The sequence below is a fragment of the Gracilinanus agilis genome, chromosome 4 (assembly GCF_016433145.1).
Source record: "Gracilinanus agilis isolate LMUSP501 chromosome 4, AgileGrace, whole genome shotgun sequence".
NCBI classification, from domain to species: domain Eukaryota; kingdom Metazoa; phylum Chordata; class Mammalia; order Didelphimorphia; family Didelphidae; genus Gracilinanus; species Gracilinanus agilis.
In genome coordinates, this window is record NC_058133.1 from 487,604,167 (window position 1) to 487,621,530 (window position 17,364).

At 42.8% G+C, this 17,364-nt stretch overlaps 1 protein-coding gene across 1 annotated transcript in view; it reads right to left on the reverse strand.

Moving 5' to 3' along the window:
- Nucleotides 1–17,364, reverse strand: part of SSH2 (slingshot protein phosphatase 2) — a 100,078-nt gene that overhangs the window by 23,063 nt on the left and 59,651 nt on the right. The window contains exons 5-9 of the mRNA XM_044672891.1: nucleotides 16,003–16,071; nucleotides 15,129–15,194; nucleotides 11,185–11,379; nucleotides 5,129–5,222; nucleotides 4,023–4,151 (exon numbers count right to left, since the gene is read on the reverse strand). Of these exons, the coding sequence (XP_044528826.1) occupies nucleotides 4,023–4,151; nucleotides 5,129–5,222; nucleotides 11,185–11,379; nucleotides 15,129–15,194; nucleotides 16,003–16,071 (553 nt within the window). The remainder of the gene's footprint in view (nucleotides 1–4,022; nucleotides 4,152–5,128; nucleotides 5,223–11,184; nucleotides 11,380–15,128; nucleotides 15,195–16,002; nucleotides 16,072–17,364) is intronic.

Sequence of the window (17,364 nt, forward strand, 5' to 3'; positions counted from 1 at the left end):
AAGATGCTGCCCAAGAAACCAACAAGGTTCAGAAGCCCTGTCCCAAAGCAGAGATAATCTCATAAGAAGCAGCTTCAAATGAGGGCATGGCTCACAAGGGGAAAGACCTTTCTCTTCCCTTTTCCTTCTCTCAGTATAAAAAGCCCTGAGGTGGGGGAAGGGAGGCACAGGGTGCTGCCCCCCCATACTGTTTCTCCTTCTAAGCGAGGTTGTTTATGCCACTTTGTCTCCAGGTAAGGGGCAAACAAGGAACACTTCCCTCCATTGTTTAGTCTGTGGGTTTTCTATCTATTAACGTGTCTCCCATTGTGCTGTCTGTGCTGGGAAGGCGATCATGATGTAAGAAATGCTTCAGGGCCTTATTTTCCAGTGTGGACCTCTCCATTATAGTTCACACAGAATATTCTGCCTCAGGGCCTCTGTCTCTTTTTCCACTCCTGAGTGAAATTGTTGGCTAGGTCCAACATTCCTGGGCCTTGCCCATCTTGCTTTTTGGCAGAAGTTTTTCTCTTCTCCTCCAGCCCTGCCAAAGCCCCAGGAGGCTGGGGGTATCTGGATGACTTTGGGCAGAACCTTCCAGTCTGGTAAAGGGTCCTAACAAGAATCCAGAGAAGCTTCTCTTTCTGAGGATGACTAGACTTCCTTCTAATCTCAACTAGCACGGATTTCTTTCAAGTTCACTCTTCAGATCATTAAAAAACCTTTCCATACAAATCTACATGAATCCACGGAAATGGACACTCTTACAAAAGGAGAGAGAAATGCTAATTCCTCACTTTTAACAGGCTGGGCATGATCCATGAAGGGCAGCTTTGCACAAGATGAGTTGTCCTTGCAGAAAATTAACAACACAACTTGCAGTTCGAATAAGATAGTTATTCCCTGTCAATTTTTGGGAAATTCAGTGGAACTCAGAAGCTCTGAAGGAGAGCTCTCTGAACAGATGATGTGGCAGAACCAAAAAGGAGAGTAGTTACCAAAGAAAATAAGGTGAAATGGAACCCAGAGGATTTCAAGCTGTAAAACAATGTGGTGGTTATCTAAGCTAGCAGTCTCATTTTAGAGAGAAGGAAGGTAAGGCCTAGAGGGCATCAGTGACTTGCCCAAGGCCACCAGCTGACAGAAAATAGACTGTCAGTCAGATCCTCTGCCAATTCTATCATAACCCATCCTGCAGTGAATGTCATAGAAGGCAAGGCGATCTGGTTACACTATTGCTTTGGAAATAGTGAAGCTTCAAGGTTCACCAGTATTATTTAACAAGAAAGAAATATATTTAAAACAGAACAAAACTGTCTACCTTGTAAGAAAAAGTTATGTAAGATGGAATTTCTTTTGGTTCTACTTTCTTTTTTTTTTTAATTTTATTTAATTGATTAAGAGAATTTTTCCATGGTTATATGATTCACATTCTTTCCCTCCTCTCCTCCCACTCCTCTCCTGTTGCCAACATGCAATTCCACGGGTTTTACATGTGTCATTAATCAAGACCTATTTCCATATTATTGATATTTGCACTAGGGTGATCGTTTAGAGTCTACATCCCTAATCATATCCTCATCGACCCATGTGATCAAGAAGTTGCTTGTCTTCTGTGTTTCTACTCCCACAGTTCTTTCTCTGGATGTGGATAGCGTCCTTTCTCATAAGTCCCTCAGAATTGTCCTGGATCATTGCATTGCTGCTGGTAGAGAAGTTCATTACATTAAATTGTGCCACAGTGTATCAGTCTCTGTGTACAATGTTTTCCTGGTTCTGCACCTTTCACTCTGCATCAATTCCTGGGAGTTGTTCCAGTTCACATGGAATTCCACCAGTTCATTATTCCTTTGAGAACAATAGTATTCCATCACCAACAGATACCACAATTTGTTTAGCCATTCCCCCAATTGAAGGGCATCCCCTCATTTTCCAATTTTTTGCCACCACAAAGAACGCAGCTATAAATATTTTTGTACAAGTCTTTTTCCTTATGATCTCTTTGGGGTATAAACCCAGCAGTGGTAGGGCTAGATCAAAGGGCAGGCATTCTTTTAAAGCCCTTTGGGCATAATTCCAAATTGCCATCCAGAATGGTTGGATCACTTCACAACTCCACCAGCAATGCATTAGTGTACCTATTTTGCCACATCCCCTCCAACATTTATTTCTTTCCTTTGCTGTCATGTTAGTCAATCTGCTAGGTATAAAGTGGTACCTCAAAGTTGTTTTGATTTGCATTTCTCTAATTATAAGAGATTTAGAACACTTTTTCAGTTCTACTTTCTCTTGACCCAGAGAAGAGGCTCTTCACCTTGTTTGTGTCACGGACCCCTCAAACAGCAGCCTGGTGACACCACTATGGTTTGTAGACAACACTGCTAATCAAAAGAAACACTCAATTTCAGTTCGAGCAGTGGTTCCCAAACTTTTTGGCCTGCCACTCCCTTTCCAGAAAAAATATTACTTAGCGCCTCCTGTCACATACTATCACCGCCCCCTTACAGTTATTCACCGCCCCCAAATGTACCTGTGATCATCACCACCCTCCTAGATCGCTGTAGCACCCACCAGGGGGCGGTGGCACCCACTTTGGGAATCACTGAGTTAGAGGTTAGTAGAAATAAAGATATCAAACCGGTATGACCTAATATCCAGGCTATCATAAGGGAAGAGTTCTGTAACATGGATAGTTGTGGGAAAATGTGGATGTGTATTCAGCATCTTTTATATCTGGTTTGGATATGGTTTGGTTTTTGTGTCAGATTCATCTTCTTAAGTATTATCAATCCCCTTCTAAACCACCCTGGGGTGGTAGGTGGCCCAGGGGGGTCCCTCTACTGAGGAGGGTGGCCTCTATCAATCAAGAATTGAATGTATGGCTGTGAGGCCATCAAAATTCCAGTTCTGGCTGGAGATGATTTCCAGCCTCTTAGCCTTGGGCACACTCTGGAAGATGGAATGCCCATTGTTGGAGCTGTGGTAGAGCTGTGTGGACATGGTGGAGGCAGGGCAGGCTTTTCAGAGTCTTCTAAAGAGAATACACAGATTCTTTCCAAACTGTATGGGGCCTTTCAAAAGAGGAGGGATTTGGATCCCCTGAGGGAAGGAAGCACAAGGGCCTACCAAGCCAGGCATTTTATATATGGAAAGGTCAATAGCAAGTTGTGCAGTGTGATCTGCATTCACAGTTGGCAGCACACATGGAACAATGTTAAAGGAACCAGTGGAGATGCTCCTCCCACCCCGGCCCCCCAGGGCACTCCTTTTTCATGAATGTTCCAGAGCTGCACAAAGCTGCAACTCATTCCACTGGGCAGATGTGCTCTTCAGGGGAGCCTCAGCCTCACGATTCAGGATTATTCAGAGTAGGAACTACATCTAGGACCTGCCCCCCTTCTCTCTTTCCTCTCTTCTACACCCCGCCTCCCCCACCACCTCTGGGGCTTCAGAGGACCCGAATTCCCAGGCCTCCTGATTTTCAGAACTCGTGTGGCAAAGGGCAGTCCCTACACCGCCCTGGGCCTTGGCCTCCCCATCTGTAAAATTAGGCCATTAGAACAGATGTCCTCTAAGGTCTCTGCCAGTTCTAGGTCTGTGGTCCTGTCATTCTTTATCTTTTAGTCATTTCAATGCTCATAATAAAAATAAAATTCAAGCTAGCCCATTCATGGCATGAAGTAAAAACTAAAATAATTTGGATCATCTGTGGATTTCTATCATATGGTTCCTCTTGCCACAGATAACATGGAGACATTTAACACTGGAAAAGGAAGATATTGGGACACATACCCAGCTCATTTAAATAACTGGCTGTAAATTGGTCCTGTCATCGGGGCTCAGGCACTGCACTCACAATTGGATGATTTTAGGGACTGAAGATATCCATCAGCCTTTACCTTTTGAGGAGATCCCTGTGTAGGCATGTCCAGCTCCAGGTAAATGCAAAAGATACACAAAAGAACTAGCCTCCTTGAACCCCATATACACCCCACTTGCCTGAGATTTGTGGGGTGGAGGGACTCAGGGAAAGCAGCACTTACCAGAAACACGTGCTCAAAGATCTGGGTGGGGCTGTCCATTTGCCCAAGGATCACAATCATCTCATTATCTATGAATTCTTTGAATTCCCTAAGATTGCAGGCCATCTGCATTTCTAATTCTGTGCGTATCTGAGGAAAGAAGGGGGTCACAGACACATATTTTTAATCATAATTAATACATTAATAAATTTATTAATGGAAATTAATAAATTATACACCACTCTTTCAATTTGTTGACCTTGACCACTGATGCAGTTAGCATCTACAAAATGTCTGTCTGATGGTCATTTGTCAATGCTTACCAGGTCACATTTCTATAGACCTACTGGATATGCCATTGGCATGCACCCACTAGATTGGGAGCACCATGAAAGAAGAGGTCATTCCATAGTTTGTCTTTATAATCTCAAATACTACTTAGCTTTGGTGTTAGAGGGAAAGATGCCAGGGTAGTACATATGCTAAGGTGAGCAGAGTAATTCTGGTGTTTCTTCCTTTGGTCAGAGATACTTGAGACCCCAGGGAGCACACACAATCACCAGGGTTTAAGCCCCTTGTGCATTTATATTATTCCAGTTGTAGTTATATTTCAAACAATCAATTTAACTCCTTCCATCCATAGCTTCTATTTTGTCAAGGAGATTCTACAAGAGAATGGAACCTCTTTTCTTGTGGAGGTGGGTCCTTAAGAGACATAGCTTTTCTTTCTTTGGCCTTCCCAATCATTCCAGAGCCAGCAGTAAACCAAAAAGGGTAAAATAAATGAACTCAATTGCAGAATTATAGAATAGGATCCAGCTTCTCCACAATAAAGCACAAATTAAGGACACCTGATTTACAATCTATACACATTTTATTTTATATTGTTTTTATTAATATTTTTATACATCTCTTTCTAGTATTGGCAGAGACCCAAATGTACATTTCCATATTTAGATTGTATTTAATGGTGTTACTATTTGCTATATAGCTCCTTATTTCTTCTCAATTTCATCATTCTCTAGTTCATACTACTGCCAACATCACCCCTCACCCTTAACTCCCATTTATTATCACTATCTTTTAAACATGAGCCCAAGAACACCTTGGATTTAAAGTCTTCTTACCTCTTTGGATGTGATGTTTTCCAAGTCTTTCTGCATCATGATTTCCCTTAGTTTGGTCTTGATTAATCGTTCTGTGCGTTCTCGTTCAGTTGGGCTAGAAAGAGAAGAAATTGTTCTTATTTAGATGGATATTAGCAAAAGAGGCAAAAGCTGCCTTGGTTAACACTACAAAACTGGCAAGATGTTGGAGTGCACTAGGTGACAAAGGTTGGAGATGAAAAATTAATGTCTTGTTTATTTGAGAGTTATAAATTCTTTCCCTCCCTTTCTCCAGCCTTTCCCCTACTTATTGAGAAGGCAAACAGTAGGAGACCCATTATATGTGTGAAGTCATGCAAAATATATTTTCCCATTAGCTATATTGTAAAAAGAAAAGCCCATAAAAATAAAGAGAGTGATAGAATATTATTCAATCTCTCTCTAGAGGTGGATGACATCTTTCATTATGAATTTGGATTTGTCATGGATCACTGTATTGATCAGAGTAGCTAAGTCTTTCACAGTTAATCATCATATAATATTGTTGTTACTATGTACAATATTCTCCTGGTTCTGCTCACTTCAAGAAATTAATGTTTTAAATAACATTTTTCTTCTTGTGAGTTATGATTTAGGTCAGTGATGGTGAACCTTTTAGAGACCGACTGCCCAAACTACAACCCCTCATGCTGCATGTGAGCTGCCTCCCTTACCACAGACAGGGGAGTGAGGAAGCGCTCCCATTGGGCTGCTAGTAAGAGGGGTGGGTCATGTGAGACACATCCTCAGGTGCATGTGGACAGGGGAAGGGAACAGTCTCCTCTGGCATGCTTTGGCACTCGTGCCATAGGTTTGTCAACATAGATATAGGTAATGGTGGTGGTGGGGCACAGTGAATTGGAGAAAGCACTGGATCTGAATATTACCTGGATGATCTAAGTGCTACTGTAGAAGGATAAATATGACACAATGCTCTTGGTGCTATAGGGTCATACTATAAGGCTTCAAGGAGGTTAAGTATAAATGAAGTGCTCTGGAGGGTTTCAGAGGAGAAAGAAAACAGGCTTGGGAGGTGGGAAGGTGAAGCAATAGAAGACTTCTTAAAGGGGGTGAGTTTGAGTTAAGTCTTGAAGGAAAGGTAGGATTTTCAACAGATGGATATTTGATCCTACAGGTAATAAGTGACCAGTGGAGTTTATTGAATAGAGGGGTGATTTGCCTATCCTATCACTTTGATACCTGTGAGGGAGATGGATTTGAGGGTGAAGGGAACCCACAGGGAGACCATTAGGAGGCTAATTCAATAGTCTAGGTGAGGTAGGTGAGGTTAGGGCTTGAACTGGGGAAGGAGTGGTGGCAGAAGTGACTGTAAAGAGAGAAAAGGCAACATATATGAGAGATATTCTGTAGGCAGAATTAACATCTGGCAGCTGATTTAAAATGTGGGGCGAGTGAGAGTGAGGAAATGAAGTTATACCAAAATTGGGAGCCACAACTGTTGGAAAGATGATGGTGTCCTTGACAATAATAGGGAAGTTTGGAAGAAGGGTGAATTTGGAAGGAAAGACCATGAACTCTGTTTTGGACATGTTGAATTGGAGATACCTAAGGGATCACCAGTTCAAAATGTCTAATAGACCATTTGTTGTGTGATAAAGAGTGCAGGAGAGAGATTCAGCTGGAAATCATCTGTAAAGAGATAATAACAGAACCATGGGAGTTGATGAGATCATTAAGCATAGAAGGAAAAGAGAAGATGGTTCAAGGCAGAGCCTTAAGCATACTGCTGGGAGTTAGGGGATGTGCTGGATGAAGATTCAGCAAAAGAGAAGAAATAAGGTACATAGGGTAATGTGCACTTCCATTCTAGTTTCCTTCTCAAATATTCTTTTGTGGCTTGGATCATGGGTCTGACCCATTAGGTAATTTCTTATGTTCTCTAGACCTTAAATTACTTTCGCATAGACCTCTCAAAGGTTGTGTTCTGGGGAAAGATGGGAGGCCATACTGCTTACCCCGATTAGGAACAAGACCCTGTCCTTGGTCCAAATTCTGTCTCTGGTATATGCTACTGGGACGACGATAGGAACCTGCTTAATCTCTCTGGACCTCGTTTTTTTCATGTCTCCAATCAGATGAGGAACTAAAGGGATTTGGACTAGGTTTTTTCCAACTCAAAAATCTATGATCTTGGGATCTACTCTCTTTCTAGAAATGAAATTCAGAGACCAAGTAATTAAAATGGGCCCCAAATGCTCACACAACAATTTGAGATAAATGAAATAATAACAACTGACCCATAACCCTTCAGGATTGCCAAAGTGCTTTCTTGATAACAAGCCTTAGAGAACAGAAATATCCTTATTTCCACTTTATGACTGAAGACTTAAGAGGTTCTCTGACTTGTTCACTGTCACATGGGCTAATCAGTGTCAGAACTGGGCCCTGAACCCAAATTTTCTCTCTCCAATATCAGCTCCTAGCAAAATATGGCTGATTTTCAATCTAATTAAGCCTGGACTTGAACAGAATCATGCCACTTCCTTTGGATTTCTTACCCACTTAAAAAGTCAGTTGATAAGCATTTATTAAGGGTCTGCTATGTGTCAAATGCTTTGGTAAGGGCTGGGGATACAAAAAGAGGCAAAAGACAGTTCCTGCCCTCAAAGTCTAATGGGGGAGACAACAAGGAAACAAGCATATACAAAACAAGCTCTATTCAGGATAAGTGGGAACTAATTAAGTGAGGGAGGCACTAGAATTGAGAGGGGTTAGGAAAGACCTAACTAATTTTAGTTAGAACTTAAAGGAAGCCAGGGAAGCACATAGGCAGAGATAAGGAGGGAGAGCATTCCAGGCATGGGGGACACAGAAAATGCCAGAGTGGAGAGACTGAGAGTCTTTTCCATGAAACAGCCAGGAGGCCAGTATCAGTGGATCTAAGAGTATGTGTTGGGTGTAAGATGACTGGAAAGGTAGGAAGGGGCAAGGTTATGAAGGGTTTTGAATACTACCTGGAGCAGTTTGTATTTGCTCCTGGAGGTGACAGAGAGCCCCTGGAGTTTTCCGAGTAGGAAGAAATGACATGGTTGGGCCTGGACTTTTAGAGAATCACTTTTCATCTTCATATTACATGATTCTTAGCACTCTGACTAGGGCAGTGGGCTCTAATTGGCTGAATTTGACTTTCTCCTGCACTACAACATAATGATACTCCTTTACATTGTGTTTGCAAACGAGTGATCCAGTCAGGGTGGCTCTCTCTGCTTTCTTTTTCCCCCTTACCTACCAAGAAAGGTATCAGCTGGATGCCTCCTTACATGGAAATGGAAAAGGACTAAGCCCTTAGGCATGCTGCCCACTCCTGCTGCTGACAGCCTTATCACTGGCTACAAAAATAGCTTTAGTAATCTCTGAAGATGGACACTCTCAACCCACAACTATGGGGTTCCCTCCTGTTCCAGCTCTTTGTTTCTCACAAAACCTGCAGGCTAATGGCTGCACTGAGACGGTCTCTCTGACACTCAGCCAAGGCATCTCCATGGGGTAGTTCATTACTAAAATTCTAAGCTTCCCTCTCAGATTCTTCTCCAGACAAAGTTGATGAGGACAAATAGGAGAAAACAGCCCATGCCAGGCACAGATTTCTTTTTCTTATGAAAGTCTTGGGTTCTGGTGTGAATGCACTAGCTGGACATCTAGACTCAATAACCTCCCACTTCACACTTTTTTTTGCTTTCACTGAGAAAAAGCAAATCTCAGGTGTAAACAACTGAAGTGCTCAAGTCCCACGCCATTATTTCAGAACAATCTTCCATGGAGGTTTCAGGGTTCAGGGGTGCTAAAATGAGACTCTTGTGATAGGCTTTTCCATTAACTTGAGATTTTAGGAAAGGCAAAGGGGAGCTATTTTAGTTTTCAAAATATGTTCTTACTGGCAAGGAAATATAAGCTATAACTCAAGTCAGGTGTGGACAGACCCTAAATGAGAATGTGACACCAACCTGATGGCAAATACAGCTTACATACATATGGGGAAGGGCTAAAGAGGATCATGTGCAAGTCCTGCTCAACTGTGTCAGGTCCTGGAGAAACACACACAATGAACAGAGGAATTTAAAGAGGGAAGGAGGACTAATGAGAAAAAGAGAAAAAGAAAGAGAGAGAGAGAGAGAGAGAGAGAGAGAGAGAGAGGGAGAGAGAGAGAGGGNTCCATGGAGGTTTCAGGGTTCAGGGGTGCTAAAATGAGACTCTTGTGATAGGCTTTTCCATTAACTTGAGATTTTAGGAAAGGCAAAGGGGAGCTATTTTAGTTTTCAAAATATGTTCTTACTGGCAAGGAAATATAAGCTATAACTCAAGTCAGGTGTGGACAGACCCTAAATGAGAATGTGACACCAACCTGATGGCAAATACAGCTTACATACATATGGGGAAGGGCTAAAGAGGATCATGTGCAAGTCCTGCTCAACTGTGTCAGGTCCTGGAGAAACACACACAATGAACAGAGGAATTTAAAGAGGGAAGGAGGACTAATGAGAAAAAGAGAAAAAGAAAGAGAGAGAGAGAGAGAGAGAGAGAGAGAGAGAGAGAGAGAGAGAGAGAGAGAGAGAGAGAGAGAGAGAGAGAGAGAGGAGGAAAGGTAGATGGTAGATGAGCTATGCTTTGTAGGAAGAGAAGACACGGTGCTGAGGTGAGGGTGTATTCCAGACAAAGAGGATCATTCGGGCAAAGGTATTATAGGAGCCAACTCCTTGGCCACAGACTAGATTTTTAGTAACTTTCACAAACACTCTCTTCCCTAATTGCTTACTAGTCTCCAACTCATGAGCCAGAACACAACTCCTTTGTGTAACTTTATCCATCTGTGACTTTTCTAGAATTCTTAAGAGTTTTCAGTTTTTCTTCCTGTGAAGCCCAAACCCAGATTTTTATTTTAATCCTGTCTTCTCTACTAGTGAGTTATTTTGGTATAATTACAGGAACTCAAGGGTGAACCTTGTCCACAAGGCCAAAGAGCCACTACCACTATCCATAGAGCACTTAACAAACCTCCAAAGATCAATTTAGAGCAAATAAACATCCTGATTAATTTTCATATCAGGAACTAAATCTGAAAGAGTTCTCAAAATATTAATACAAAACCTCAACACACTGACCTATAAAGGAAATAAACATTAGCTCCACCTTGGGCTCTTATCCAATCCAGGGTACATCAGAGAGACATTATAACATGTCTCTTCCTACAATCAATTGAAATTTCTGACTTGCACTTACTGAGAGAAAGGCAAGACTGAGTGAGTGAAAAAAGTAAATGATAGAATTAGATTAAATTTTCTTTCAAATACTTTAAAGTTATAAATAAAACTTAAAATAGGCAAGAGTTGGCTGTGGAGAGAAATCTTTAGAGGACCTACTCTAATGAACAAAGAGAATAAGTGTTTTTTGTAAATGTGTCTCAGAATCTCTTGAAAGCCAAGTAATGCAAATATTCTTTTATAGTCATTGTTACCAACTCCCATTTCACATATAAACACACAAGTAAACTTTAAGCCTAATCCCTATTTGAATAATCACAAATTCTATATTAGGAGGACATCAATGAATGAGTTTTTTGGTATTGGGTTATGGAGTAAGTTTCTAGGTTGCTGAAAAAGCTATGCTGCACATTAAGGTGTTCATTAGTATTAGAGCAGAGGGGGAGAAAATGGCAAAGTGTTTGAGGTGGGATCTTTCTATGTGACAGATAGAGGATGGGTGCCATGTATGCTTTTCACCTTACACTGTCAATTTTCCTAGAGCACAGACTGACTTGGTTTGTGATGATAGTAGCAAAGGAATTTTTTACCTGGGATTCTTGTTTTTTTTTTCTTTTAAAAAATATTTTGATCTCTACATTTCAATCTTTGTAATCCTATGTGTTTTACTTTATGTATTTAAATCTATTTCTGAGAAGAGACTGGTCCCCAGGCTTCACCAGATTGCCAAAGATGTCCATGACACAAATGTAGCTATTGCTATGGCCCTAGAATATGGCAGTTGGGTATTCTGTCAATAACAGCAGCAAATGCACTCACATATCTGTGAAGAGAGCTGGCGAATCTGGGCGGTGGGACTGCACGTCTCGCATGGCATTCCACTCGTTGACGGAGGACTGGTCAGAGTTGATATGGCTCTCATAGTAACTCACCCAGGTGAGGAATAGGCTGCCTGGGTAATAGTTATGACTTCTGGCCACTTCACATGCCTTATGTAAACTTTGCAAGGCAGACCTGAAAGACATTATCAGAACATGAGCCTTTGGGGGCTGAGATCAACTGAAGGAAGAAGAGATGATTCCCACAAACAAAAGTTTAAATCAATTTTATTTCACCGATCCTAGAACTGAAGAACCTGCCGTGAGCGTCCAGGGCAGTCCCTCTTTGCTGGATGAGGATTCCCTTCATATTCCTAGTCGAGGGCTCGTCTAGCCTCTGTATGAACTCTTTCAGGGACAGACAGGGACTCAGCCACTGAAGCATCAAAGGCTGTCCTTCTGGTTAGCCCAAGTCATCAGTGTCCCTATAGCTTCAATCCAACGAACACAGTATAAGCCTGATCCTATGATAACTTCCATATAACAGAAGCAGCAATATTTAAAAACAGAGTTCACATCGATTCTAAGGCTCCTCTTCCCCAGCTTAAGTTCCTTCGCTGATTTTTTGCATGTTGTGATCTCTGTAGCATTTGCCCAAGATCCTTCAGCATCTTTTTTTAAATCTTAGAGAAACATTTACTTAAAAACAGTCGTATGACAAAGCTCACTGGTTACTTTGGATTCTGCCTGTGAGGCCTCCATTAGGAATTTAGCTATCCTAACCCTATAACTTTTCAGTTTTTCCTGTGGAAGGGAGTGATGCATTACTCATCCTTGATGAATCTGGCCTGAGGACCCACAAGGCATATGGTATCTTAGTGGGGCCCAACTTCACGGCTGAGCCATTCCTGGACTAAAGATACTTGATGATTTAATGAAGAGGGAGCAATGGATATTTTCCACTGACTCAGATTCTTGCCCCAACATGGTGTCCTCTCGATTCCTGGAATACTGATGTTGTGCCCCAAAGGGCTCCTGTCCAAGGCCTCAAGTCATGGGGACTGCCCTGGGTACTACCACGAAGTACTGATCTCCAAGAGGGTTTTCTTGATCACCACCTGCACGTGTCTGAGTTACTTTTGAAGAACGGCTTTGGCTCTTCTGAAGAGTCATTAAACTTCCTGACTCAGGATCCAGAAAGTCAAGTCTGATCAAGAGAGGTGAACTCAAGTCAGTTAGCAAGATGCCCCAGGGACTCCACATCTTAGATAGCCGCATATCTTTCCCAAGAAGAAGTGCATCATGCCAATGGCTTTAAAAAAAATCCTTATCTTCTGTCTTAGTATCAATTCTAAAACAGGAGGGCAAGGGCCAGGCAAACAGTTAAGTGACTCACTCAGGGTCACACAGCTAGGAAGTACCCAAGACCAGATTCAAACTCAGGTCCTCCTGTCTCCAGGCCTGGTTCTCTGTCCACTATCTATATCTAGCTGTTCCTCCCAAGGACTGTCTTTCAGACTTCTGTGATCCATCCATTTTCTGGAGGGTGGGGCAGGGAGCAGATTTCCACCTACAAACTGAGTTAGGACAATCTTTTCGAAGTCTATTTTGGTTATAAAAGGCAAAGTTCAAGTCTCAGAGAATTTCAGTAAAGCAATGCCAATTGCTCTAACTCCCAGCTGAGTCCTTACTCATTGTAACAAGATGATTGCAGGTTCTTCAAGGCATGTTTCTTGAACCTGAGAGCATGAACCTTGAACATAAACTACCAAAGTTTTGTACGACATCCCCTCCAAAGCCTCTTGAATTGCTGACTACTTCTGAGAACCTGCTGCAGCCCCCTTCCTGTGAGGGAAACCCTTGATGAACATGACACTTTGAATTGGAGATCAGTTTCTGTGGCAGACCAAAGAAGGCCCATTTCCAAGAGGCCTGGGCCTGCCTGCCTGTTTACTACAGACATCAAAGCCTGACCCAAGGTCACTAATTGAATCCACAGGGTCTTCAGAAAGAACACAGCTTTGTGCAACCAAACAATGAGGCTGAAAATGGAGTTGTTCCTGGGACTCACATACCCTCTCCCAGAAGAGTGCTATTTGGCTCTCCTCTGGTGCCCAAGCATGGGTCAGTCACCACTAGCATTGGTCAAAAGAGGTCATGGGTACTCCAAGAGACGGACCCTCAGGAATCCCTTTGAATCAGAGGCTCTGCTCTAAACACAGACCCTGAAATGGTGTCCTCTGCCTCAATTACTGCATGAACTGATAAGATTATGAAGAGTTCAGCAGATCAGCCCTTTGCCCTAATCACCTGATAAAAGCCAACTGGGGCATACAGGGATAGATTATCTCTTGCTGGTCTGTTTTTGAGGCTCTGATTTCTTGCTTGGCTCGCCTTTGCCCCACCCCTTGGTCATTAGTGTTTCCACCAGAGGGCAGGCAGGGGCCTGGACAGGAAGTGAAAGGCATGTTCTTCCACTCTGGGATTAACTCATGAGGCTTACACAACCAGACCACCACTGATTTCTTTTCAAAACATGGAATGAGAAAGGAGTTCCTTCAGTGTCCTAGTCAAAGATAGTTCAATTTCAAAAACTACAGAGTTTTTTTTTTTTTTTTTTTTTTTTTACATTTTTAAACCCTTAACTTCTGTGTATTGGCTCCTAGGTGGAAGAGTGGTAAGGGTGGGCAATGGGGATCAAGTGACTTGCCCAGGGTCACACAGCTGGGAAGTGTATGAGGCTGGATTTGAACCTAGGACCTCCTGTCTCTAGGCCTGACTCTCAATCCACTGAGCTGCCCAGCTGCCCCTAAACTACAGAGTTTTCAAATGAACAGGCCTAGACTTCTTTATGTTAGTAGATACCTATAATTTAGAAAGGGAAGAAATGGGAATAAACATTTATATAGTGCTTACTATGTGCCAGGCACTTTTCCAAATTCTTTTACAAATATTAACTTACTTAATTTCCACAACAACGAGAGGCTATTTTAATCCTCATTTTATAGCTGAGAAAACCGAGGCACACAGTAGTGAAGGGGCTTGCCCAGGGTCCCACAGCCAATAAGTGCCTGAGGGCAGATGTGAACTTAGATCTTACTGATTCCAGGCCCTAAGCTCCATCCATTTTGCTTCCAACTGCCTCTCAGGCAGAGAAGAAGAAAACTTCAAAGGTACAGTGAATGGGTATTCAAAGGGCCTACCTTACCTACAGAACATACTTTAGGAAAATATACTGCTAAATTCCTCTTGTTGCCCTGAAAACCGAAGGCTGATTAGTTAGCAGGAATGGTACCACGGCAAGAGCACTGGACCAGGAGTTTCAGACCTGAGGTCCCTCTATTCCCAAGTCATGGCATGTGCCCTTGGGAAGTCACTACTTGTCTGGGCTTTAGATTCTCACCTGAAAAAACATGTTTCTTCCCACTTGGCAAGATAATTGCTCCTTTTAATTCTTCATCACTGCTTGGACCTTTGATTTTGATGGTGCAGTGGTAGACTAGCAGATATCCTACAATAGTGATGGCAAACCTATGCCATGGGTACCAAAGATGGCATGCAGAGCCCGCTCTGTGGGTATGTGGCTGCCCTCCTCCCCACCCTACCAACAGTGTTTGTTACTAGAAAGGCCAAGGGCTGCTCCCTTCCCCATCTTCACCGAGCCTGATGACATTTTTTCACATCAATGGCCCCTCTGCTGAGCAGCCCAATGGGAATGCTTTCTCCCTCCCCCTGTATGGGGTCAAGAGGGGCCTGGGCAGTCTGGCACTCAGTGGGGGTGGGAGGGTGGGGGGGTCCAGCACTCCCTCTCTAAAAGGTTTGCCATCACTGTCCTACAACATCAGGAAATAAGCACGTACACAATACCTGCCCCATGTCCAATGCCCCTTCTTCACAGCCTTTACCTTAAGAACACATGAACAAATATTTAAAAAGCCATCTTACCACATTGCCTGCACGGACACGGGTTTGAATATGTGAACTCTGTTATCTGTTGAAACGCTGAACCCCCTGAGGAGAGAAGAGAATAAAACAAATGCCACCAGTTGGGGGCGGGGGGGAGGTTATTCCTATTGTGTTTTTCAAGGCTTTTCCCCACCCTGGTACAGCTGGTGTGGCAGAAGGTACTCCAGCTAAACCCACCACAGTCTAGTCCTTGAGTGAAAAGCTTATCACAGGAATGATTATGGCTGATTTTTATCTGTTATGAAAAACAACTGGGATCTCATAGCCAAGTCAGGGCAGGGCATTCAATCAACAGAGATTTCCAGCTGTAGGGGTGGACAAACTGTCCTGGTGTGCATTACAACTTGGAAGACCTCTAAGATGCAGCAACTGAACTCTGGCAGTGGGAGCTGCTGCAAACAGTTTGGTTTCTTGCTTCCTGTTAACAGGACAGCCTCTAATAACCCTGGGGTCAGTGTGGAGTGTATTGTAACTGGCACAGAAAGGGGGTTGCACAGTAGGGCAACAGCTGGCAGAGAGGCAATATACTTGCTTGTAACAGGATGTATCATCCACTGGGAGACTACTGCAAATAACTCAAGCTCTGATTTAACTTCTGTCCAGTGAAGTGGCTTTTCCTTGCTGTGAGACTTAGGACTACACAGACACAATGCTTAACCTTTGGCCTAGAGGCGCAGGAATGGAAGAAATTTGGAAGTCTCATTTTTTTTCCCCACCATCTTACAAAGTATGTTTTAAAAGGACTCATTGAGCTACAGGCCTGAAGTACGGTGGGACCTCCCATTCAGCTGAATCAATGTGCAGTAAGATGGAACCCCACCCACTGGCATAAATGAAAAGGGGAAGCTCTTACCCATCACCATCCAAATGAATAAGGGTGTCACTCCAGAGAGGCAGGACCAGGCCCATCGTACAGGTACTACTGTGGGAGCAAGAGACCCGGTCACTTGCTGCTATTTCAAAGCATAGTCAGTTTTTAAAAATTCATCCGACAAGGAAGAAAAACTACTACACTTCAAATTTCCAAGGTAACTCTGAGGGCTGTCTTTAGAAAAGAAAAATGACCTGCATTTCATGAGCAAAACTAAAAGCCTTTGCATATACAGCTTCTCATATAGCATGGAACACTCTTTCTGTGAATATCACCATACTGGGCATGGTGCTCGAAGGGGATACAAAGGTAAAGGCGAGACTGGACAGTATTAGAGTGGGGAGCAACAAAATATACACAAATAAAACTTCAACACTTGGGAAGCCAAGTGGGGATGGTGAGAAGTCATTCATTGCCACCATTACTGAAACTTAGTAAGAATGTCAGCAATGAAAAATAAAGCCCATGTATGGTGTCTAAAGGCTAATGAATCCAGGCAACCTTCCAGTACAGTATCATCATCTCTACTATACAGACACAAATTAAGCAACTGGCCTCAGGGACCTACTACCACATTAATGAGCAGGCTGGGGCTAATAGCTAAAAGCTCTTAACTCTTCTTGGACTATGCTTGGGCCATTAACCACACAAGTTCTTCAGACGGGGTGAACCATCAAATATGGTGCCACTATGCTTGCCTCTAGATCCAAATACTATCTTTCGTTATAACTATTCTATACTCACTAGTTTATGAAGAATTCTGTGCACCGCTATGAATGCTTAGAGATAATATACCTTAAAGAGTTGGGGACTTATTCTTGAATGAATTAAAAGTCCTAAAGAAAGGTGAGAGAGGGAGAGGGAGAGAGGGAGAGGGAGAGAGGGGGAAAGAGAGAGAGAGAGAAGGAGGGAGGGAAAGGGAGGGAGAGTGAGGGAGAAAAGGAAGGGAAAGAGGGAGAGAGCACACAAGCAAGCAAGAGCGCATGCTAGGGTAGGTAGGTAACCAAAGTGAGGAACTCTACATCTTAACCCATTACTGTGTGATGAAGATCTGACTGTTTGTGCTTGGTGAAATGTTTTTCCTTGGACTTAATGCCCCCAGTGTTATTCAATACCATCACTAATGATTCCAGAACTCATGAGATTCAAAGTAAGATTAGAATAACTTACATGAGAAGCTGCTACACAGTCATGGCTACCACATTAGACTCCAGGAGATAAATAGCCCCACCAGTATTTCTGTGACCTAAATGGGATGAGCTCATGGAAAATGTGTTTTGAAAATGTCTTCCCAAGGTAGAGGGGGATTATTTTTAGTGTGTCTTTTTTGTGAGTAATTAGTAG